Raw genomic sequence first — 23,467 nt, forward strand, 5'->3', positions numbered from 1 at the left:
GGGGGGTCCCTCAGCCCATCTTGCACCCTATTGCAGTCTGGGAGCCCTTGAGGGATGTCCGCCACCACTGCTGCACTCGCCAGCTTCTCGCTGAGCGGCGCTCCCCCTATGGGAATGCACTGACCACCAGGGGGCAGCTCCTGCATTGAGCATCTGCCCCTGGTGGTCAGTGTGTGTTATCAACTGGTCATTCAACCATTCAGTGGATTTGCACATTAGCCTTTTATTATATAGGACTAAAGGCCGATGCATGAAAATTCGTGCACTCGGGGGGTCCCTCAGCCCAGTCTGCACCCTCTAGCAGTCCGGGACCCCTCGGGGGATGTCCACCAGCCAGCTTAGGAGCAGGGAGCAGGCCTAAGCTGCAGTCAGACATCCTTAGTGCTGCCAAGGAGGCTGGAGAGGCTCCTGCCACCGCTGCTGCACTCACAGCCCTCAGCCCGGCTTGTGGTTGAGCGGAACTCCTGCTGTGGAAGCGCACTGACCACCAGGGGACAGCTCCTGCATTGAGTGTCTGCCCCCTGGTGGTCAGTGCATGTCATAGCGACCAGTAGTTCCTCCATTAGGGTCAATTTGCATATTACCCTTTTATTACATAGGGTTACTGTATAGGATAGTAGCTTACTGGTTGCACTTACGGTTTCACTTATTTTATCTTGGAGAGCGGTGCATGTCTATACGTAAAAAGTACCCTCGCCCATCCAGTGCGACTCAGTGATTGAGCATCGACCCATGCACCTAGAGGTCACTGGTTCAATTCCCAGTCAAGGCACATGCCCAGGTTGCGGGCTCAATCCCAAGCAGGGGGTGTGCAGGAGGCAGCTGATTAATGGTGAGGTTTCTCCCTCATCCATGTTTCTATCTTTCTCTCATTCTCCCTTCTCTCTCTAAAAATCAATTAAAAAAAGAAAAACATTTAAAATAATTCCTTCCTGCTCTTTGCCACTTGCCAAGTTTTCCATCATGTGGACATACCATCATCTTTGTTTGTTTTTTTTTTAAAGATTTTTAAATTGATTTTTAGAGAGAGAGGGAGAGAGAGAGAAATATTGATGTGAGAGAGAAACATTGATGTGAGAGCGAAACATGGATCAGCTGCCTCCTGCACACCCCCTACCAGGGATCATGGCAGCCTGGGCATGTGCCCTGACTGGGAATTCAACCAGCAACCTTTCAGTGCACGAGACTACACCCAACCAACTGAGCCACACCAGCCAGAGCGGTACCATCATCTCTTGATGGGTTCCCTGTTAGTGGATGAGTAGGTTGTTGTCATCATTTGCTTCCACCAAACAATACAGCTCACACAACATTTTGCACGTAAGTGAGGGCAGGCGAAGGATAAATTCCAGGAAATGGAATCCCTGGGCCAGAAGATGTGTGGGAGGGACTTCTGTAGAATTTGCCAAATTTCCTGCTGCAGGATTGTACGCAGCCACCGACATACAGGCATGTGCCAGCACCCCCTCCCCCCCATGTCCTCACCAATCTGTGATCATCATCCAAGCAATGGGAAAATAAAGGTTGCTCAGGGTACTTAGGGCGATTTTTTAGTTGTTTTATCAGAGCCATTATCAGTCATTCTGGGTTACTGAGATTTGCCCCTCTGCCTTGTTGTCCTTTAGGTATGTTCTTCTCTCACCTCCTACCTTTGGGTTTGGGCCAGGCCACCAGGGGACTAAGACAGTTTTTAGCTTCTGTAGATTGAGAGCTCACTCCGCCCACTGTGGACTAATAATGAGGCAGGCGGTGGGTAGGGAGGGCCCCTGCGAAAGTCTAGTGTGTTCAGGTGTTGCTGCAGGCTTATCCCTTCACCTGTCCTGGAGACACACTCCCCACGGCCAAGCCAGGGAAGCCCAGACGGGCTTTCTTTTGTCTGCTTCAGGATGCAGTTCTTGCTTATCTCCCGTGCTGGGGAGCTTACCTCCTCCAAAGGCAACTCTGTCTATCTCCTAACTATCCCAGCTGTGACCAAGGCCTGGGCTCCCACATCATTTTGCACATAAGTTCGCTCTCCCACTGAACTTCCAGAGTGGCTCTTGGAGCCTAAACCAAAGGACCATGGCTGCTCTTCCAAAGCCTTCAGCCTACTCAGCTCCAAGCTCCATGTCCCTTCCGCCTGCCTTGCCATGAGTTTAGACCCCACACTGACTGGGTCGTCGTCCCCTAGGGAGCCTCTACTTTGTCATGTTCCCTTCTGGAGTGTAGTAGCTTCCAGAGTGTGGTGGGGGCTGGGCCTCCCTGCTGTGCTCTGCGCTGTACAGAGCAGATATGAACAGATCAAACCCTGTCTTCTTCTGGGCACTAGTCCTTCAATGATACCCACAATCCCCTTAGCTTTGTTGGGTCACACTTCCCTGTTTCCGGTTCTAAAAAAACAGAAACCAGCTCCAACTAATTTAAACAGAAAGAGGTTCATTAGAAGGCTATCGAGATTCTCTGGTCGGGCCAAAGAGCCAGCCCAAAGGCCACACCCGGCCACAAACAATGCCCCAAATCATATGCCTGAAGTGGCTTGGTGCCAGCCCTGGCCACAGACCCCTCACCTCACACCAGCACTGGACACCAGGTGCTGCCTACAACCGCTGGCAGCTGCACGGCCTCATCACGGGAGGCTGGGACAGCCTCGCCAGTTCTGTGGGGGTCTCCCTCGGTGATCAGGTGGAGGAAAGGGAGGAGACCTGGCAGAGGAAAGGGGTTCAGGTGCTGGGCATTCCAGAGGGACCGTCTTCACTGCAGGGTCTTGAATTTCACCACGTTGCACCCCAGTTGACATTTGTTTAGCACCCACTGGCGCCTCCTGGACCCCAGGAGCCCACGTAGTTTTCTCGGTTGGTTCTCATGACAACCTGCGAGGCAGGTGCTGTCACCCCGTTTCCCCGAGAGTCCTGGGATGTGCCCAGCCTCCTGCACCGAACTCCACTTTAGAAGGAAGGGAGGCTGCCGGTGGGTCTCAGGCTGCTGCCCCACCTCATCCCCGTGACACCTGGGGTCCTTACCTCCGCATTGCTCATCCCTGGCCCCGTGGCCTGGAAGCACAGCCTCTAAACACGGGGATTCCTGGGGCAGAACAGAGTCAACACAGAGGATTCAGCCAGGAGGCGAGCCAAGCGTCCAGCACGTTCCCAGAAACCAGCCTCTGGGGAGGGGGTGAGTCAGAGGGCAGGTCTGGAGGGGAGCTCAGCCCTGGCTCCACCATCGGCCTAGAAGACCCTCCATTTGTTGGCGGGCGGGGGGGGTGGGGGGGGAGAGCGTAAACAGAAGGGATCCCTTTGCTCAGCAGACTTTTCTATCTCCTCACTCATTCATTCAGTCATCTGCTTATGTATTCTGCATTCATTGAGTACCTGCTGTGTGCCAGGCACTGGGGATCCAGAGAAAAACTCACTATGGTTCCTGCCCTCAAGGGGTTCGTAGTTGAAGGGAAGAGATGGAGGTAGCAGGGTGTTTAAGTGCCAGAGCAGAGAAATGAGTGAGGAATATAGAGAGAGTGAGGAATGTAAAGGAGAGAGAGAGCCAGTGACATTTGAGCGCGATGGGGCACATGTGCATGAGGTGGCCGAGGTGGGAGCCGCCTGGGCAAAGTGTGCAGGTGTGATGAAGGTGTCTTTGGCCCTCGCCAAGAGGGAGGTGTCAAAAGCTTGTGGACCATGAGACTGTAAAAACAGATAGGAACCCGCAGTGAAGGACCTTGACTGCCAGGAAAGAGCTCGGATGTTTTCCTGCACAGGGTTCGGACAGCGGAGTGACATGGATGGACTCGGGTGCTGGGAATGCAGTGACTTGGCATTTTGAAGCGTTAGCATATGGGTCTCCTTCCCACCCTGAACATCCTGTGCCCCTCACCCATGTGGTCAGGTGAATGGAATATCCCTTTCCGTATAATATTTTTGGGGACCCACAAATATGTTTTCACTTCTTTTAGAATCAGACAGAAAAATGAGTATAATAGTAATGAATGCTGAATTAGTAATGAATTGTAGTTGTAAAATATAAATTTAGTGTCTTGATTCACACTAATCAAAAGTGCCTGGGGCTCATGAAAATCGTGACGCTCCCGGCACAGGACAGGAGCAGGTCTTGAGTTGCAACATGTGCTGAACTTCACAGCAGGTCAGTGACGCAGAAAGAAAGTCGTGTTTGAGTTGCAGAGTCTGGGTCTCAGCATGAGGAGCTTGGGAAGGACCAGTTACCTCCCGCTCCAGCCTCCACTGGGGCGGGGAAGAGCCTCAGACAAGAGGGAGTCCCCTAGGTACTACCCCAGGAAGGGGTCAGATGCCATATTGCCTGGGATGAGAAATGAAGATTCAATCAAGATTACATTGAATGTTCCCACCATGAATCCTGGCCACCATGAATCATGCTGCAATGAACATAGGGGTGCATATGTCTTTGGGAATACATGGTTTCTAGTTTTTCTGGTATATACTCATGAGAGGAATTGCTGGGTCATATGGTAGCTCTATTCTTTTTAAAAATATATATTTTTATTGATTTCAGAGAGAGAGATAGAAACATCAATGATGAGAGAGAATCATTGATTGGCTGCCTCCTGCACGCCCCACCGTGGGGATTGAGCCCTCAACTCGGGCATATGCCCTAACCGGGAATCGAATCGTGACCTCCTGGTTCATAGGTCAACACTGAACCATTGAGCCACTTTGACTGGACCTATGAGTTCTTTATATCTTTTGGAAATTAAACCTTTGTCAGAACAACTGCTTGCAAGTATTATCTCCTATCTGGTTGGCTGTCTCTTTGTTTTGCTGTCAGCTTCTCTTGCTGTGCAGGAAACCATCAAAGTGTCCTGCGATAGAGGACTGGATAGAGGAGATGTGGTACATACACACAGTGGAATGTATGTATTATTAACTATAGTCACCATAAGAAAGGATGAAATAGCCCCATTTGCAACAACATGGATGGACCTTGAGAACATTATGCTAAGTGAAAGAAGTCAGTCCGGAAAAGCTAAGAACCACATGATTTCACTCATGTGGGATGTAAAACTGAAACTCCTGAACACAAACAGCAGTGTGGTGGTTGCCAGAGGGAAGGGGGTGGAGGAAGCAGGGGGCCCTCATATCTGGTGACAGGAGAAGATTTGACTTTGAATGGTGGACACATGGTGCAATATACAGATCTTGTAACATAGGAACCCACACCTGAAATCTATATGTTCATGTTGATCAATGTCACGCCAATAACTTTAAATAAATAAATAAATATTACACTGAATGATAGAAAAATAAAGTTTTACTCTGGGAACTCCTGAACTTGTACACTGTAGGCCTTGCCCATCAGCCTGAGCTCCACTCCACACCCCAATAAACATTTAAAGATGCACCACGGCTGGTGGGGAGAGGGTGAAATGGGTGATGGGGGTCAAAAGTTACAAACTTCCAGCCCGGCCAGCCTGGCTGGCTCAGTGGTTGAGCGTTGACCTATGAACCAGGAGGTCACAGTTTGATTCCCAATCGGGGCATATACCTGGGTTGCAGGCTCAATCCCCAGTGTGGGGCATGCAGGAGGCCAATCAATGATTCTCTGTCATCATTGATGTTTCCCTCTCTCTCTCCCTCTCCCTTCCTCTCTAAAATCAATTAAAAAAAATTTTTTTTAAAAAGGTTTAAAAGTTATAAACTTTCAGCTAAAAGGTAAGTTAAGTCCTGGAGATGTGATGTACATCATGGTGACTATAGTTAATAATACTGTAATGTATATTTGAAAGTTGCTAAGAGAGTAGATCTTAAAAGTTCTCATCATGCCGAAACCGGTTTGGCTCAGTGGATAGAGCGTCGGCCTGCGGACTGAAGGGTCCCAGGTTCGATTCCGGTCAAGGGCATGTACCTGGGTTGCGGGCACATCCCCAGTGGGAGATGTGCAGGAGGCAGCTGATCGATGTTTCTCTCTCATCGATGTTTCTAACTCTCTATCTCTCTCTCCCTTCCTCTCTGTAAAAAATCAATAAAATATATATTTAAAAAAAAAAAAAAGTTCTCATCACAAGAAAAAAAAAGTGACAATATGAGGTCATGGACATTAACTAAACTTGCGGTAATCATTTCACAATATATGCATATACTGAATTATGTTGTGCACCTGAAACTAATGCAACGTTATGTATTAATTATATCTCAATAGAAGTAGAAATAAATAAACATGCACTCATATTAGGTTCCTCAACAGATTAAAAATAGAATTATAAATCCCACTTCTGAGTATATATGCAAAACAGCATCTCAAAGAGATATTTGCATACTCGTGTTCATTGTAGCATTTTTCACAGTTGCCAAGAGGTAGAATGGGTGAAGAACACACATATATATAATAGACTACTACAGCTTTAAAAAAGAAGGAAATCCGGTTCCCGCTACATTAACCTTGAGGACATCATGCTGATGAAATAAGCTGTTCACAAAAAGACAAATGCTGCCCGATACCACTTATATGTGATACCTAGAGTAACAAAACTCAGAGAAATAGGAAGTAGAATGGTGGTTGCCAGGGTTCTAGCCTGAGGGAGGGAGAATGGAGAATTGTTATTTAATGGGCAGAGGGTTTCGGTTTTGCAAGATGAGAAAGTTCTGGAGATCTGTTGCACAAAAGATCTGTATATTGCACCATGTGTCAACTGTACAGTTGAAAATGGTTAAGACGATAAATTTTATATTATGTATTTTTTAATCCCCCCAAATACAAATATATCCCAATTTTATATGGTTGTTTTTTGGTTTTTTTTGGCTGTAAAAATATTTGAAGAGATTTTTATAACGTAGCTTTTGAAGCTGGTTGAGGACAAGCAACTAGTTTGATTTACTGCTGGCCTTGATTTCTCTGCAAACATCACGCATTCTTGGGAACTTGGGGATTCTTACCGAGTGAGAAAATGTGACCTACAAATTGTTTTCATGCCCAGTGACACGCTGTAAAATACTAAATCTCACAGTGGAGGAAGCCGACACGGTGCTACATTTAGGAGATATTTAAGTAAACAGCGACTATTTTTAAACATGTTGTGGTTTTAATATTTTGGATCCAATGCTTCCCTCCTCAGGGATTTTACTGAGCTGGAAGCCCCGTGCCCAGGGGCCCTCCGGGGGGAACCTGTCCCTGCCCAGAGGAAAGGCCTCCTCATGCCATCCTCCCACCCCTCCCTGTCAGACGGTGGCTGCCCGTGCCTGTCCTGCCAGTGCCAAGCCTCGATGGCAGCTCCCACACAAAGGTCAGAGGGGCCCAGCTATGAACCTGCAAATGCTGGGCTCAGAAGCCTGCACTAAACCCAAGGCCACAGGGCGCCCTGCAGGCTCCAGGCTGAGTGACAGCAGTGTGCCAAGAAGTCTGGACTCAGCAATTGTGAGAAGCCTGGAGGGGGCAGGCTGAGAGGCATTCTGTGCTCAGCTGCCCCCCGCCCTGCCAATCCTGACACCCCTACCTGTCCCATTTAGACAGATAGGATTGAATACAGCTTTAAAACCGAGGCCCACAGTGAAGAGATGAAGAGGGCGAGCCCTTGAACCAGCCCCCCGAGTTCAAATCCTGGCTCCTCTATTACAATAGAGCCTGCTGTGTGACTGCAAGCAAGTAACTCAGTCTCTCGGGGCCTCAGCTGCTTCATCTGTAAAGTGGGGCGATGGTGGCTGCATCACCCCCACCCCGAGTGGCTGTGAATGGAGCATGCTGACGTCACCAGACCTCAGAAGGCGCACGCACATGCTGAGCCTCTCCGGCTCGAAGGGGAGAGGATGTACGTGTGCCAGACAGGGGACCGGGCCTGGGGCCAGGGCAGCTGCCGCTGGAACATAAACCTGTCGTGCCTTCTGGCGCCACAGCCTCCCTGCTCCAGCTCCAGGCAGAACCCGGCTGGGGTGACAGGAACCAGAGCCTCGGGGTGAAAGTTGGAGCCACAGGGGGTGGGAGGGGGCACAGGAGGTGGAAGTGGCTCCTGGTCCCCAGCCTCACTCGTGCTCAGACAGCTCCTGTACGCCCTTCACATCCAACAGCCCCCCTGGCAGGGCTCCCACAGCTTCTGGTGCGAAAGATGCCAACCATCCTCCGAGCCTGTGGGGAAATGGTGCTGGTAGACCTGCCTGGCGCAGGGTGGCCAGAAACCTTCAGGTTGTAAACATCGCAGTGTCGCTGAGGTGCAATAAAGCGAGTAGGCCCGTGTGTTCCTCTGTGCCAGGCTTCTCCTCCTCAGCATAAGGGCGGCCAGGACATCCCCACGTGACTGTGACTGTAGGCAGCAACGGTCCAGCCGCCTTCATTGCTGAATGTGTTCTGCAGTGTGGATGCAGTTCCCGCCCCCGTTTGCTGGCCCCTTCATCCTGAGTGGGCATCTGTGCTGTGTCCAGTTTGGGGCTGTTGGGAATCAGGCTGCTGACGTTCTTGAGTGTGAGTCGTCCGGTGGACACTCTCAGGGGAACCATGAGCAGAACTGCTGGGCCCTTGGCTGAGTCCTAAGCAGGTCGATTCTTACCCCCCTCCCCCAGCGTTTCACACCTGCCCCCATCTCACCAGTGGGCCCCCCAGGTCGCCTCCACTTCCCTCCAGGAGCCCAGGAGCGGAAACTCCAGATTCCTCAGCCTCGTTTGGCAGAGCAAGGCGGCCATCCTGACCTCGCGCCTGCGGCTCCTGTGGGCCAGGCCCCCCTCTCCCAGCTGAAGGGCCAACGGGGTTGGAACAAGGAGACGCAGCACTCTCTTCCTGGAGGCTGAGGTCTGCTCTCCTGGCCTTCAGGACTGTCACCTGGGGTATGTCCCGGTGTCCTAGCCCAGTGGTCGGCAAACCGCGGCTCGCGAGCCACATGCGGTTCTTTGGCCCCTTGAGTGTGGCTCTTCCACAAAATACCACGTGCGGGCGCGCACGTACAGTGCGATTGAAACTTCGTGGCCCATGCGCAGATGTCGGTTTTCGGCCTGGGTGAGTCTATTTTGAGGAAGTGGCGTTAGAAGAAGTGGGGGGTGTCGGTCGGTCGGGCAACGGGGGACGCAGCGCAGGGGAGGCGCCAAATATCAACAGTGCTTAAACTATATAGGTAGGTTAATAACAATGTACCTACCTATATGGTTTAAGTTTAAAAAATTTGGCTCTCAAAAGAAATTTCAATCGTTGTACTGTTGATATTTGGCTCTGTTGACTAATGCGTTTGCCGACCACTGTCCTAGCCACCTTCCCTCATGGGACAGGGACAGCTCAAAGCCCAGGAGGACAAGGGCAGACAGGACCCACAGAAAGGGGGAGGGGAATGGCCCATAGACAAAGGCCTCCCTCTGGGGACTGAGCCTGGAGGTGTCTGCTCAAGGAAGTCTCTGAGCACAGGGGCAGCTTTTGACTTCTTAGGGCCTCAGCTTGGGCCTGGTGTCCCTTCAGGGTCCATGTGGGACTCAGAACCTGTACTTCCCCTCACTCTGGCCAACGGAGCCCTACGCTCAAAGCAGGCCACCTGGGGACAACCAAGGCCACCTCGGCCACACCGCCCCAAACAGCCCAGGCTGGAGCGGTCCACAGTGGGAAGGAAAGGGGTCTCCTGCCCTGTCATACAGAGAAGGCCTCCCTCCGCTCAATGTCGGGGGCATCCTCAGACACTTACCTGGGTGGGGGCTGTGGCCCTGGGGCAGTGGGCAGTCAGCTCCGGGACCATCGGGCTCTCGCCCACCACGCCCTTGGCCCTCAGCCCAGACCCAGGTTCCGCTCTTCCCAGAAGTTCATCCCCCTGAATGGGGTTCCGTGCGTTGCCCTCATTAACCTTCTGAACCTTCCCGAAAGGAGTGGAAACGCCCTGCCTCATCCTCCCACAGAGGAAGCTGGGGGTGGGAGTGGGGGATGGTGAGGGGGCCACCCTGGCTTCTGCCCAGATCAGGGACAGGGGTCAGAGAACTGGGCACCCCTGCAGTCCCCTCCCCTCCAGCCCTGCCCCTCCAGCCAAGCTCTGAGGCCCCTCCTTGACCCCCTGCTGGCATGTATCAAGCCTCTATTTTTTCATCTGTAAATGAGGCTAATCATGGGATTGCCCAAGGATTTGGGGGTTCACACATGTGAATTGTCCAGGCCAGGGCCTGGTGTCCAGTAAGCGATGTGCAGGGGTCAGCCCCTCCTCTGAGTCACCATGTCCTTCTGTGTGTGGCCTTCTCTGGGTTGGGTTGAGAGTGACCAGGGAGGCTGACAAGGGGGGTCTGAGTCCCCTGCCTCTGTTTCTGCTGCTCTCCTCCACCTGTCTCTCTCAGTTCCTTCACACACACACCCGCCCCCAGGAGCAGATGGGATAGGAGATAGTCTTGGGGTCCTTGAGACACCCAGGGGACAAGTTGCAGTGCAAGGGGCCACAGGTGGCCACAAGAGGTGACATATGAGCCGGGTGTGAAGGACCAGGAGGATTTGGGCTCCAGAAAAGGGATGGAATGTGGGGCAAAAAGAACACGTGTGAGCCCTTGGGCCATCACCCCAATGACACGGGGCCTGGCTCTGGGCAGCTCAAACCTCCCAGCGAGCAGGAATTCCAGACGCCGTAACACCATGTCCCCAGCATCCTGCAAGTCCCTAGGGGGGCCCAGAAATATCCTGCATGTTGGCCTGAAATGTCCCCCAGGGAGGTGCCTCCCAACGGGGTGGCTCTCTCGGATCAGGCCCCTTGCATCTTTGTGCCCTGAGGTAGCAACATCCCCCAGGGAGCTGATGGGGTCAGACCCAGAAGCAGCCCACCCCCCAGACTCCAGGGCCAGCTGATTCCTTCCTCTCTGGGGCCTCAGAGCCCCTCCTGCCTGCCTGGCTCCCAGCACCACCGGGACCTTCAGGCCCCTCTGTGTGAGCCAGCATTCCCAGGAGAGCCCCAGGGCCCATGCCAAAGAAGGGGTGCAAATACACATGTGTGGGGAGCAGAGCTGCCTAATTTCCTGCAACAGTTCCCTTGGCCACGTAGGCTCCTGCTGTAGGGGGCACAGGGGTGTCTGGGGAAGGGGCCAGGGCATGGAGACAGCACAGCAGGACTGGAGGCTGCAAAGGGCACTGGGGGGCCGGGCCAGCAGGAGAGGGGCCTGGGGTGACCCCCTCTGTATCTACCAGTTTGGGGTGATGGGTTGTGAATGGTCCCGCCCCTGACATACATTCTCTTCCTTTCTTCTTCTTTCTGCTCTATTTTTGCCCCTTTTCCCTACTGAGCCCAAACCTGGAACCAGCCTTCTGATTTCATTTTGTGTTAATTGGAAAACGGCTGTGCCCAGCTCTGGGCCAGCTCAGACGGCTTCCCCCCCGGAAGTGAGTTCTCATGGCCTGTCCGAGTTAAAAATAGAGGCAGGAGACGGTGAGAAACAGGCAAAGAAACGGAAGAGAAGGGGGCACAGCCAGGAAGACAGAGAGGGGCAGAGAGAGGCAGCGGGGGCTGCAGCAGGTCCCCCCCCCCCATGCACGTGTCCATGTATCAGGAGGATATCAGGTGACATGTGCCCACTGGACGTCCCTTCATGACTCAAGACCATTGTCACTGAGCCTGTTTTCCCGGGTGTGCTCCCCTGAGAGCCGGAGGGCTGAGTGGGTTGTTGCAGCCACACCTTGTGGTCAGTGTCACTCACCAGCTCATGCTCCAGGCCCCCAGAAGAGCCCAGAGAAGCAAGCCCAGGCGTGGCTGGAGTCCCCGTGGGAATTCGGGGGTGGGGAGAATCCCACCCATTCCATGCTGGCCTCCCCCAGCCCGAGGTTGGGTTCTGGACTCAACACGGGCAGGTCCCAAGAAAGTGGTTTAAGTCTTTGTGGGCAGGCTGTGTCTATCACATGTCCCCAGTGGGAGCGTGTGGTCAGGGAGACAGGCTCATGGAGGTCTTCTCCAGCACTCAGCCCGGCGGCTGGAGGACCACAGAACCAGGAGGTGCCGGCCGGGGCAGCTCTAGGTTTGGCTGTGGGGAGGATGGTGGCCTGAGGGGTCTCTGGGACATCCGGTCAGAGGCAGCCAGGATCCCTGTCCTCTAACACTCTGGGATCAGCTCCTGCAGAGTCCCCTCCCCGGCCTCGGGCAGCCCTCTGTCCGGGACAGGCCTGTGTGGTCATCTGTCTACCCCTCTCCAGTCTGGAGACCACAAGGGAAGGGTCTGATGCCACAGGACCGGCACAAAGACAGCCCAGGTCCCTGTGATACAATAAGAAACACCATAGTCCCCCCTTATTCACAGTTACCCGCAGTCAACCGTGGCCCAAATGTATGAAATGGAAAATTCCAGAAATAAACAACTTATACGTTTTAAACTGTGCCTCGTTCTGAGTAGCATTATTAAGTCCCTGCTTGGGACATGACTCATCCTTTGTCCAGCGTGTCCTCCCTGCTTCTGCTCCTCACTCCTTCACCACTTCGCCATCTCACTTATCAGAGCGACCGTCCTGTTTGATTATTAGTCATCATTGTTAATCTTTTACTGTGCCTAGTTATAAATTAAATTTTATCATAAGTAAGTATGTATATGGAGCATAGTGTACATAGGATTCGGTACTACCTGAGTTTTCAGGCATCCGGTAGGAGTCTTGGAGCATATCCCCTGTGGATAAGGGGGGGCTACCCATGTATTTGGCCTTTGTCGCTGGGTCCTGGCACAGAGGTCCTAAAGCCCGGGGAGTGCTGAGCCGTAGGGGTGAGAGGAGCACCTCTGTTGTTCATAATGAGCCCTGCCTGAGGTTAATGGGGGGAGCCCTAGGTAGCTGTAGGATGCAGGCTGGTCACCAGAGGAACCAACCATGGGATTAGGGGGTTGGAACTCTCAGCCCCACCCTCACCCCAATAATGTCCAGGGAGGGGAGAGGGGTTGGAGAATGAGTTGTCACCAATGGCCAATGCTTTAATCAATCATGCCTGGTAGTGGAACCTCCATAAGAAAAACAGACAGTGGGGTTCAGCGAGCTTCTAGGCCGGAGAACAGGGAGGTGCTGGGAGGGTGGCACCCTCCAAGAGGGCACGAAGCTCTGCTTACCCCTTCACACCCAGCTGCGTGCATCTCTCCTGTGACGCTATTCCAAGCTGTATCCTCTGTCATAAACGGTAATACTCAGTAAACTGTTTGTCCTGAGTTCTGCGAGCGTTCCAGCAAATTACCAAAACTGAGGAGGTGGCCATGGGAATCCCCAATTTCTAACCAAGTTGGACGGAAGTGTGCGTTCCCCGGGCACGCACTGCTTGCCACTGGTGTCTGAAGAGGGGGCGGTCGTGTGGGGCTGAGCCCTTTAACTGCAGGGTCTGCACTGACTCCAGGCAGTTAGTGTCAGAGTGAGTTTAATTGTAGGACACTCGGTTGGTGTCCGGAGAGTTGGAGAACGGGTTGGTGTGAAAGACCCCACACATTTGGTGCCGCAGTGCCCTCGAAGTTCCTTCTGGCCCTTCTCTGTCCCGCTATGGGCCCAGGAGGCTGGGACATGGGCCATGGGCCACACCGTCCAGACCCCTCTGCCCTCTTGCTTCTGGTCAGGTGCGGTCAGTGGAGGCCCCAGCTTGCCATCAGAAGGCAGGAGAGAGGCAGGGTATTTACTCACCAGCTCCTTCAGTGGCTGCGCCCCTCACCCTACAGCCCCAGCTGCTGCCAGGTGGACCCTGCCCATGGCTCCTAGTCACTGGCTGGGAAACACCACCCCCTCCCCTCACATCAGCCTTCAGGTTCAGGCTTAGGGCCCCATCAGCGCCTTAGGCCACCCTCTCCTGTTGGTTCCCTAACGCTGCCCACACCTTTGTAAACTCTCTCAATTGCCCTGCTAGAGGCATGCCATCTGTTTCCTGCCAGGGCCAACCCACACAAGGCAGGTTTGTGGCATGCAAGGCCTTAGGGTCACCTAGTTCAACCTTCACTTTTAGCAGCAAGGGCCACTGAGGCCCAGAGAGGGTGAGTGATCTGTCCAGGGTCATCAGCCCTGGGAGTGGGGCTCATGGTTGCTCTGGAAAGGCTGTGGAAAGACAGGACAAGCTGGAAGTCGGTTTGCTTCCTCCCCTGCCTGCCTCTCCCAGCCGGGTGCCCCCAGGGCCAAGTGAGCGTTTCCTGCCCAGAGGAGCAGGATGTGTCTGCGCCGGCTAATAAACCAATTAGGGCCATGTGCGCCTCCCAGAGATAGGCCGCTGCCAGCCAGCCAGGGCCCTCCTTCCCGATCCCCTGCCCCAATGGGTGAGGCCCTCCACCTGGCATGGGTGCCTCCTGATGTTCCCCACCCCACCCCACCCTCTAGCTGCCCCCAACCTGCCCACCCGGCAGTCCCCAGCTGCTCCCAGGCCTTGGCACATGTTGTTGCTCTTGGCTGGGCACCCTTCCCGTGCCCACCTGGGACAGTGCTGCCCCTTCCCCAAGGCCACACCTGCTTAGGAAGCCTCCTCTGAGCCTCCGTGCCTGTGCTCCCTCCATCCTTGTGCGCGGCAATAACCCTCTCTCCTGCTTCACAAGGAGGGCAGAACCTTGCTCGAGTCACCTCCAGCCCTCAGGGCCCATCCATGGGGAGCTGATCATGGAAATGCCGGGCGCCTGGATTGGGTTCAGGGCTGGAGTCTGCTGTGGGCTGAGCCCAGGCTTCTCTAGGAGCTGAGTTTCACAGGTAGTTCCTGCCCCCAGGCCCAGAGTCAGCACAGGGCTGGGCGATGCTTAGACGCTGCAGCTCTTGTACAGGAATTGGAGAAAGGGGAGGTGAAGGGCCCTCAGTCCTCCAGCCAGGAGGCGAGGCCAGTGGGAGAGAGGGGCCACAAGAGGATGCTGGGGGCGAGGGCAGCAAGTGTCAAACATGCAGAGCAGGGGCAGCCCATTCACCTCCTTGGTTTGGACTCACCTCGGCCCAGTGGGCAGTGTGATCATCCCCATTTTACAGATCCCTACCGGGACACTGAGGCCAGAAGAGGGGCTTGCTCTGCCCTAGATGGCTTAGCTGGCCTAGGACCCTGGGCCTCAGCCCTGGCACTATATCCTCCTAAGACCCCCAGCACCAAGGATCTGGGGGCGGCGGGTTGGGAAACATCCAGGTATACAATGTCACAGCTGTACAGGGGGGTGCCAGGGACATTTATTTCTGAGGTCTAGAAGCTGCAGGGCTTGCTCCCAGCCCGGGCTCTGCAGCCTGGACCAGGGAGGAGGTTGAGGGATAGATGGGAACCCCCTGGAGCCGCTCAGGAGTCCCCCACAGCTGGACGGCTGAACATGTGGTGGGGGTTATATCTTCTCATGAACGCCAACTCCCCTGGTCCTGAAATGGGGGTGCTCCCACAGGTGTCATAGCTTGGGTGGGGACAGGGAGGAGAGAAGGAGAGAGAATGATGGACACAGGGCCTGAGGTCCCCTGACCATTGCCTGGACTAGAGCTTGGAGTCCTAGGCATAGGAGCCCTGGAGACACCGAGGCTCCACCGGCCAGGCTGGATTAACCAAAGGAAAGCAGGCTCTTCCCCTACACGTCACAGAGCCAGCCCTCCCTCCCTGGCCTTTGTCATCACCCAGCCCCCACGCCCTCCTCTTCCACTCCCCACGCCCCAGGATGCCTGTCTCCCCTAATAAAAACCCACCACTGGCTTCCTCTGGCCTTCAGGACACAGCCATTCCCTTGCCTGGCCCCAGCACTGCCCCCTCTCTCTCCTCCCCAAAGCCTACTCAGGGATAGGTTTCCCCTTTCCTCTAGGGCAGTGGTCGGCAAACTCATTAGTCAACAGAGCCAAATATCAACAGTACTTCTTCAAAATAGACTCGCCCGGGCTGAAAACTGACTTCTGCGCACAGGCCACGAAGTTTCAATCGCACTGTACGTGCGCCCGCACATGGTATTTTGTGGAAGAGCCACACTCAAGGGGCCGAAGAGCCGCATGTGGCTCGCGAGCCAAGGTTTGCCGACCACGGCTCTAGGGCAGTGGTTCTCAACCTCGGCTGCACATTAGAATCACCTGGGAATCTTTTTAAAACCCTGATTTCTGGGCCTCATCCTCCGGAAATTCTGTTTCTTTGTTATGGGGTGGGGCCACAAATTTAGTAACAAAGAAACAATTTCCAGAGGATGAGGCCCAGAAATCAGGATTTTAAAAGGATTCCCAGGTGATTCTAATATGCAGCCGAGGTTGAGAACCACTGCTCTAGGGCCATGTGGACACCCCCTCTCCACCAGGCCCCCATCTGAACTCTGAATGGAAGGCTTGAGGCAAAGATTAGCACGTGGCCTATAAGCAATTCACCTGGGCGGCTCCCAGCTGGAGTCTGCGGCCTGCCCCCATTCCCAATCCTAGTTATTGCCACCAGGGGGCAGTGGTGCCCACTTGGAAATTGTGACCCGCTTGGGCAGGTAGCAGGGAGAGACAAGGGAGGGAGAGGTTAAGGGGTTCTGGAATCTTGGGGATTCCTTGCTCAATGATTGCTACCCATGTTTGGCCTTCAGGGAAAGCCACTCCAGCAAGCCTAGCGAGGGGGACCTGGGCTGCGGGCCTGGGCCAGGGGCTTTTACGGAAGAATCGAGGGAGGGGAAGGGGATGAGGGTGGTCCAGGTCAGGGACCTCACCGCTCCCGGTGCCCTGCCCACTTACCAGGTGTAGATGAGCAGGCCAAGGAGGGCTGTGAGGAGGACCGCCAGCAGCACTGACAGGACGGCAATGATGACCACTGTGCCCGCGCTCCGGAGCCCTGGGGTAGCCTGGAGTGCCTCGGCTGAGGGGCATGAGGGGACCACACAGGCAGGCAGGGAGGGAAGAGATATGATCTGACCTGAGAAGGGGGGCCTGGAACAGCCTCCAGATCAACCACCCACACCCAGGTTGGGGGAGGGCTGCCTGCCGACAGCGTAACAGTAAAGGCGGCTCTGACCGACGGGCTGGCCCACACCCAGTCCTCGGGCGGGATCGCCCTAGTGTGTGAGCTCTCATCTGGCCCATACCTTGCTGCAGACAGGTGTCGCTGGACCAGTCTGTCTCAGCCACGGGTCCTCTGTCACTCATCACCAGGAACTTCACTCTGAACGGAATACCCAGCATCGGGGGTGAGGGTCCCTGGGTCCTGAGCTTTTGGGCCCTTGGTGCCTCTCAGTCTGCCCCCTTGACTCCCAGGGCCTGGTGGGTGGGGGAGGGGGACTAAGGCTTAAACACAGCCTTGGACTCCAGTGCCAGCTGTGACATTTCCCAGCTGTGTGGCCTTGTGTGCCCCCCTCACCCGCTCTGGGCCTCAGTATCCACACTTGGGAAATGTGTGTGGAGTGGACTAGATCCCCCAGCACGGAGCATCCGTGAATCAAGCCCTGAGTGAGGGGAGATGGCTTGAGGGACCAGTCCCTCCCGGGGGCACCCCCTGCCTGGATGGGGAGACTCCACCTGTGGGATCCAAATTGCCAATAGGGGCAGGGGCTCAAGTCAGGGGCCCTCTGCTCAAGAAAGACAGGAGAAGTCACCCAGGCCTCCTCCCATTTGCAGAACTAGGGCAGGGAACCCAGGCACCAGCTGGGAGCTGCCCCGGCTCAGGTTTGGGCACAGGCAGAGCTGCTCACCGGTAGGGCCCTGGGCCTGGCAGGGGGTGGTTGCAGCCCCTTGTGGTTGGGGAGCAGCCAGTGTCATTGCCCACACGGAGGACCTGGAGCTGGTTGCCAGGCTGGCTACCCGGATAGAGTGCCCGGTTGGCCATCAGCGTGAGGTAGTAGCCCTTCTGGGCGAAGTCGGCAGGGACTGGGCTGTCCTCCACCCTCTGTGGGGCGATGAAGTTCTGGGAGGCTGAGGATGGCATTCAGGTCAGACGGTGGGTAATGATGGCTCTGGCGGGAGGGGTTGGCCCACCCCTAGGCCTCAGGAGCCTGCAGGTCCCCAGGCCTCGTGCTTGACCTCATCTGGCTCCATATGGCATGGGGGCCACATGGGCAGGGCTGCAGCACATCCCACCAGGCCAGACAGCCCCTGGCCACATCCCCGGTGGGCACCTTCCACCCCTTCCACCTCTGCTGCTCCTCCAACGCCCCTGTCCATCTCTCAGAGGGAAAACCAGGCCCGCCCCAGCGGCACCCACCATTGCTGTGGGCCACCACCAGCCAGATGGGGTCAAAGTCGGAGATGTTGAGGCGACTGAACTGGCCTCGCGGCTGCTCCAGCGTGAAGGTGGACTGCGTGCGTGTCCCCGCGAGAGTGGCACTTGAGAGCTGGGGCACATAGCTGATGCGCTCTGGGGCCGGTGGGGTCAGAGAAGAGGCTCAGCCAGGAAACCAGGCTCCCACGGCCCAGACTGAGGGGGAGGACAGGAGCCAGGGAGCCCAGATCTGAGGGGAGAGGCACGGCCCCGCCCTGGGGGTCCTAGTCTGAGAGAGACTGAGGGCTTTTCCTGGGAGCTTTGTTCAGGCTTTCGTCTGTGCCCACAAGTCCAGCCCTGGCCCTGCCTGGGAGCCTAGGAGGGACGGGCTCTGGGCGGCCACGGGAGGCCCGTCTGGCCCTGCCCTACCTCGGGTCTCTGTGTGACGGACAGAGTCCAGGGAAGGGGACAGGAGGCCCCTGCTCCCAGCTACAGGAAGTTCTTCTGGGGAAGGGACTGTAGGCTTTGTTAGGGTTACACTGAGATCGGAGGAAGCCTGAACCCTCTGGTGCCCAGTGACCTCGAGTTCCCTCCAGCTCCACCCACATGGTCCAGATTGCTTTGCTTGATGAGAGAAATGAATGGCTGGGGTGCAGGGAGAGGGGGAGGGAACAGTGACAGAGGAAATTCCACGCCAAGACCTCAGGCCTGGATGTGAGCCACCAAGAAGGGGGCTGTGTCCTGGCTCAGAGCCTAGCACACCCTCTCCTCCCCACCCAGTGCTCTGCCACTGCCCACCTCGCCCTCAGGCACCTTCCCTCTGGAACTGGACCCCTCTCGGCCCCTCACAGCCTCATCCCGGAAAAGCAGGGATGGCTGAGAAGGACGAGAAGCCTGGGCTCCATGCCCAGCCCAGCCCTGCTGCTGGGGGAGCTCAGCGCCCCTAACTTCTCCCCGCGCCCCCTGAGAGCAGTGCTCCTCCTCTTCTGCCCCAAATCCCAGAGAGCCGCAGAGAAATGAGTGAGCTTCTGTGCATGTCTCCAGGGCCCTCTCGCCCGCTTTGGGTTCAATTCAGGTCAGTTAAGTTCATTTCCATTCCATTCCAGTTCACTCCCAGGGTTCAGAGCTAGCGCCCTCCTTCCTCTGAGCTCCCAGCTCTGTCTCAGGCCCAGTGCGCAGTGCACACAGCAAGGACCTCATGCTCCCTTTAATGAGGGAACCGGGGACAGAGGCGGCGGGGAGGCTGCGTCTCTAAGCCCCTCTGGCTTAAGAGCTCACAGTGACCAATGCCTGCTGCCCCCATCCGAGAGCTTCCTTGGGGCTGTCCTTGGAGGCCTCTTTTAACTTTGGTCAGGACAGGAAGGGGGGCGAGGGAGGGGAGAAGGGGGACCATTTGGTGAGAATTGGGGTGCAGGCTCAGGGTGCACAGAGGTGAAACCCAGAGAGAGAGGAAGCATGCTCACTCCCCTAGGTTGGTGTGGGGGACAGGGTCTGCCTTGTGACCTCTTTGGTGGGCTGTCTCTCCTGACCCACCCAAGACCCAGTCCCCAGCCGTGAGGCATGGGAGCTGAGGTCTGTGCTGGAGCCCGAGGCACAGTGGGCACCCCTGCCCCACCTCCCCTCTCACTCACCCAGGCCTGTCCCCAGCGGCAGGCAGACCAGCAGCAGCAACGGTGGCATCAGCAGCCCAGACTGTCCCCGCCTGAGCCCCATGGCCCGCCAAGTCCAGCTGTTTGTCAGAGGGTCTGTCTGCAGTGTCCAGAGCTCCGAGCTCCTGGGCTGGGCTTGGGGAGGCTGCTTCTGGCACCTCCTGCTGCCCCTCCCAGGTGCCCCCTCCTCCCAAACAACTGGTTGGACAGGTTTTGGGGCAGAATCTGCTGGCCCCATGGACTTGGCATTGCCAGGGAGGGGTCTGACGAGAACAATCAGCTGCTGCTGCCAAGACAAGCCTGGACACCCTCACCCCAAATCCAGGAGGGCCCGGGAGGGGCGGTGGAGTGAGGAGCAGCCGGGTCCACCAGCCGTGACAGTCCTGCCACACCCTGTGAAGTCTTCTCATCCTAATAGCCCCCAACCGGCAGCGAGAGCTCTCACAGCCTCCTGTGCAGAAAGGGGTCCCCTCATTTTCTACATGAAGCATAGAGAGGGGAAGGAGGTGTGTCCAAGATCACCCAGCCAGCCAGGCAGAGCTCGAACTGGAGGATCACACCCAGATGCAAGCTCACAGGGGGCTCCCTGACATCACCCTCCCTCCCTCCTCATCCCGATGACCTGCCCTCTCTCCAGCTGTGGCCACTGCCCAGGCCGGACAACACAGAAGATTACTGAATAGGGCCCAGGGCGGGTGGGAAGGGCATGGACTGACCCCATCTCACCTGGACAGGAGCAGCCGCCCCACATGGGTTTCCTGCCTCGGGCACCAGCCCCTCTCAGCCGGGTGTCTGCACCTGGCCAGAGGTACCCTCCCCAAACGCAATCTCCTTTTAGGAATAGTAAAATAAATAAATAACCATTATAAATATTTTCTAACTATTATAATGCATTTACACTCTCTTTAACTCTTTTTATTGTTTTCAGAGAGAAAGGGAGAGGGGAAGAGAGGTAAAAACATCAATGATGAGAATCATTGATCAGCTGCCTCCTGCATGTCCCCCACAACCCAGACATGTGCCCTGACTGGGAGTTGAACCGTGACCCCCTGGTTCATTAGGTTGATGCTCAACCACTGAGCCAGGTGGGCTGGGCTGCACTGTCTAACCGTGTACCAGTGTATTGTCACATCAAGCGCACCCCTTTGCACGCCTGTGCCTCCTCCTGCTGAAAGCTCCCTGAAGGCGGAACCTGGCCCTCACTCCGGAGGGCGGAGGGCAGCAGAGTGGGGTGGGCTCCCAGCATCTTACACGCGCCCCCCCCACCCCCCAGAGAGCAGCCGTCTCAGCACAATGGCAGTGACACTGCTGGGTTTCAGATGCAGGTGGTCCTGCAATCAGCGCTTAGAGGGCACGGAGGTGGCACAGGCAGAATTGTAAGCAAACATGTTGGCCTTGGAGAGAGAGCATGACCAGGCTGCTCTGTCCAGACGCAGAAGAGAGGGGGACACGAGTGGGTCCGACTGGGGCCCAGCCAGCAAGTCCCAGTCAGACCCAGCCCTGCGAAGGCTTTCTTTACCCCCCAGCTTTTCACTGTAGAAATGACCACATCTCTGTCGTACAGAAGTACATCGTACAATGAATGCCGGAATAGATAACCTCTACCCAGATCCAACGGGTGTTAACGTTTTGCTATCTTTGCTCTGGACCCCTCCCTCCCAGACAGACAGATTCACTATATATATATATATATATATATATATATATATATATATATATATATATATGCTGTGCTACTCTCTGTACATGTGTGGGAGGCAGTTAGACAGGCGTGAGCAGAGTCGGAACCATAAGCCAGGTTCGGAAGGTCACCAGGGAGAAAGCCCCAGGGGACGTTTCCTCCCCCGGCATTTTGCTGGGCCTGCGGTTGGGACCCTCCCCGGCCTTTCCTCCCTTGGCCTGTCCTAGTCATGGGGTGGAAACGGCCTCCCGGTCCCTTGCGCAGCCAGGCCCGTGAGCATTAAGCCCTCAGGACAAAGAGGTTCTGACCCCCATCTAAAGGTTTTGGAAGCAGAGCCTGGGGTCTGTTGACCACAGAGACAGAGTTTTGGTCAAACCAGAGATAACATTTGGCCTCAGTTGTGTTTCAGCTCCAGGCCCAGAAAAGCAGCAGAACCTGGGCTGACATCAGGACCAGCTGCAACGACTAATGACCCCGCGCACTGGTGCCGGCCAATCAGTGGAAACCACGACCCTGAGGAGACACCTGGAGAGATGACCCTATTCTATCATGATCCTCCCTGAGACCTCCAGATAAGAGCCCTCAAGATGAAGGACTCAGCTGCCCCCCCCCCACCCCCCGCCCACACACACACCTTCTCCTCTCCCCAGGTGTGTTTCTTTGCTTTTCTTTCTCCTAAGTTCCAAGAGCCCTCCTTTTGCCGCTGTAACTTGCATCCGGAGCTCACACAGCCTAGCTCTCACTTCTTTCATGGCTTGCTCCTTCTGCCGGACTTTCTTTTCTTTTCTTAAACATGTTTTTATTGATTTCAGGAAGGCAGAGGGAGAGAGAGATAGAAACATCCATGATGAGAGAGAATCATTGATCAGCTGCCCCCTGCACGCCCTCTACTGGGGATGGAGCACGAACCCTGGGCATGTGCCCTGACCAGGAATCAAACCGGGAGCTCCTGGTTCATGGTTGATGCTCAATCACTGAGCCACACCAGCTTGGGCATACCTCTGTGACTTTCTAAATCAGGGGTCCTCAAACTTTTTAAACAGGGGGCCAGTTCACTGTCCCTCAGACCGTTGGAGGGCCGCACTATAGTTTAAAAAAAAGCTATGAACAAATTCCTATGCACACTGCACACATCTTATCTTGAAGTAAAAAACCAAAACGGGAACAAATATAATATTTGTATTTGCATGTGGCCCGCGGGCCGTAGTTTGAGGACCCCTGTATCTAAATCAATTTTCACTTGTACTTGAGACTTGGCTCTGAATTCTCAAGGACAGAGGCCACACCTGTGTTCAGTGCTAACATCTACCGGTCTGTGTACACACGGGCGTGGATTGTGGATGGAAAGGGGCCACATGCTAACCAGGGGTGGGCAAACTTTTTGACTCGAGGGCCACAATGGGTTCTTAAACTGGACCGGAGGGCCGGAACAAAAGCATGGATGGAGTGTTTGTGTGAACTCATATAAATTCAAAGTAAACATCATTACACAAAAGGGTACGGTCTTTTTTTTTTTTTAGTTTTATTCATTTCAAACGGGCCGGATGCGGCCCGCTGGCCGTAGTTTGCCCACGGCTGTGCTAACCTGACTAACTCAGGGAAGGCCTCCATGGCGGTCTTGCCAACTCAGAGACCTAAAGTAACCACAAAGGATGGTCTGAAATTAAACTTTAACTAAAAGCAGTTGTGGTGGGTAGGCATGTCCTAGGCCAGTATCTTCCCTGACAAAGGTTAATCTTCTTTATTTTTATTTTTTTTAGTTTTAGTTTTGTTTTGGTATATATATTTCAGAGAGGAAAAGAGAGGGAGAAAAAGATAGAAACATCAATAATGAGAGAAAATTATTGATTGGCTGCCTCCTGCATGCCCCCAACTGGGAACTGAGCTGGTAACCTGGGCATGTGCCCTTGACTAGAATCGAACCCAGGACCTTTCCGTCCACAGGCCGACGGTCTATCCACTGAGCAAAACTGGCTAGGGCAAAGGCCAATCTTTACCTTAACTGAGCCTACTGTCTTTTTGCATTTACAATATCAATATTGTTGGTGAAAGGGTGAATCAAGATACAGGGCTCTACTTTAGTAGGGGCTAATAAAAGAAAGCTCATTCTGGCCTAAGCCTTGCACAACATGCTCCCCTTAAGTGGTTATTTTACAGAAATTCCTGAAGACCATAACC

The 23,467-nt window shown here is 54.9% G+C and overlaps 1 protein-coding gene across 1 annotated transcript; it reads right to left on the minus strand.

Moving 5' to 3' along the window:
* Positions 1-15,109: 15,109 nt before the first annotated feature.
* Positions 15,110-19,672, minus strand: LOC308518667 (uroplakin-3b-like protein 1; the record flags this gene model as incomplete). Its single annotated transcript, XM_081090401.1, has 6 exons — positions 15,110-15,218; positions 16,504-16,624; positions 16,851-16,927; positions 17,454-17,673; positions 17,963-18,115; positions 19,591-19,672. 6 exons carry the CDS (start codon positions 19,670-19,672, stop codon positions 15,110-15,112), a joined length of 762 nt encoding a protein of 253 aa, XP_080946527.1.
* Positions 19,673-23,467: the final 3,795 nt, after the last annotated feature.

The sequence above is a fragment of the Myotis nattereri genome (genome assembly GCF_964212035.1).
Source record: "Myotis nattereri genome assembly, chromosome: 4".
In the NCBI taxonomy this organism is placed as follows: domain Eukaryota; kingdom Metazoa; phylum Chordata; class Mammalia; order Chiroptera; family Vespertilionidae; genus Myotis; species Myotis nattereri.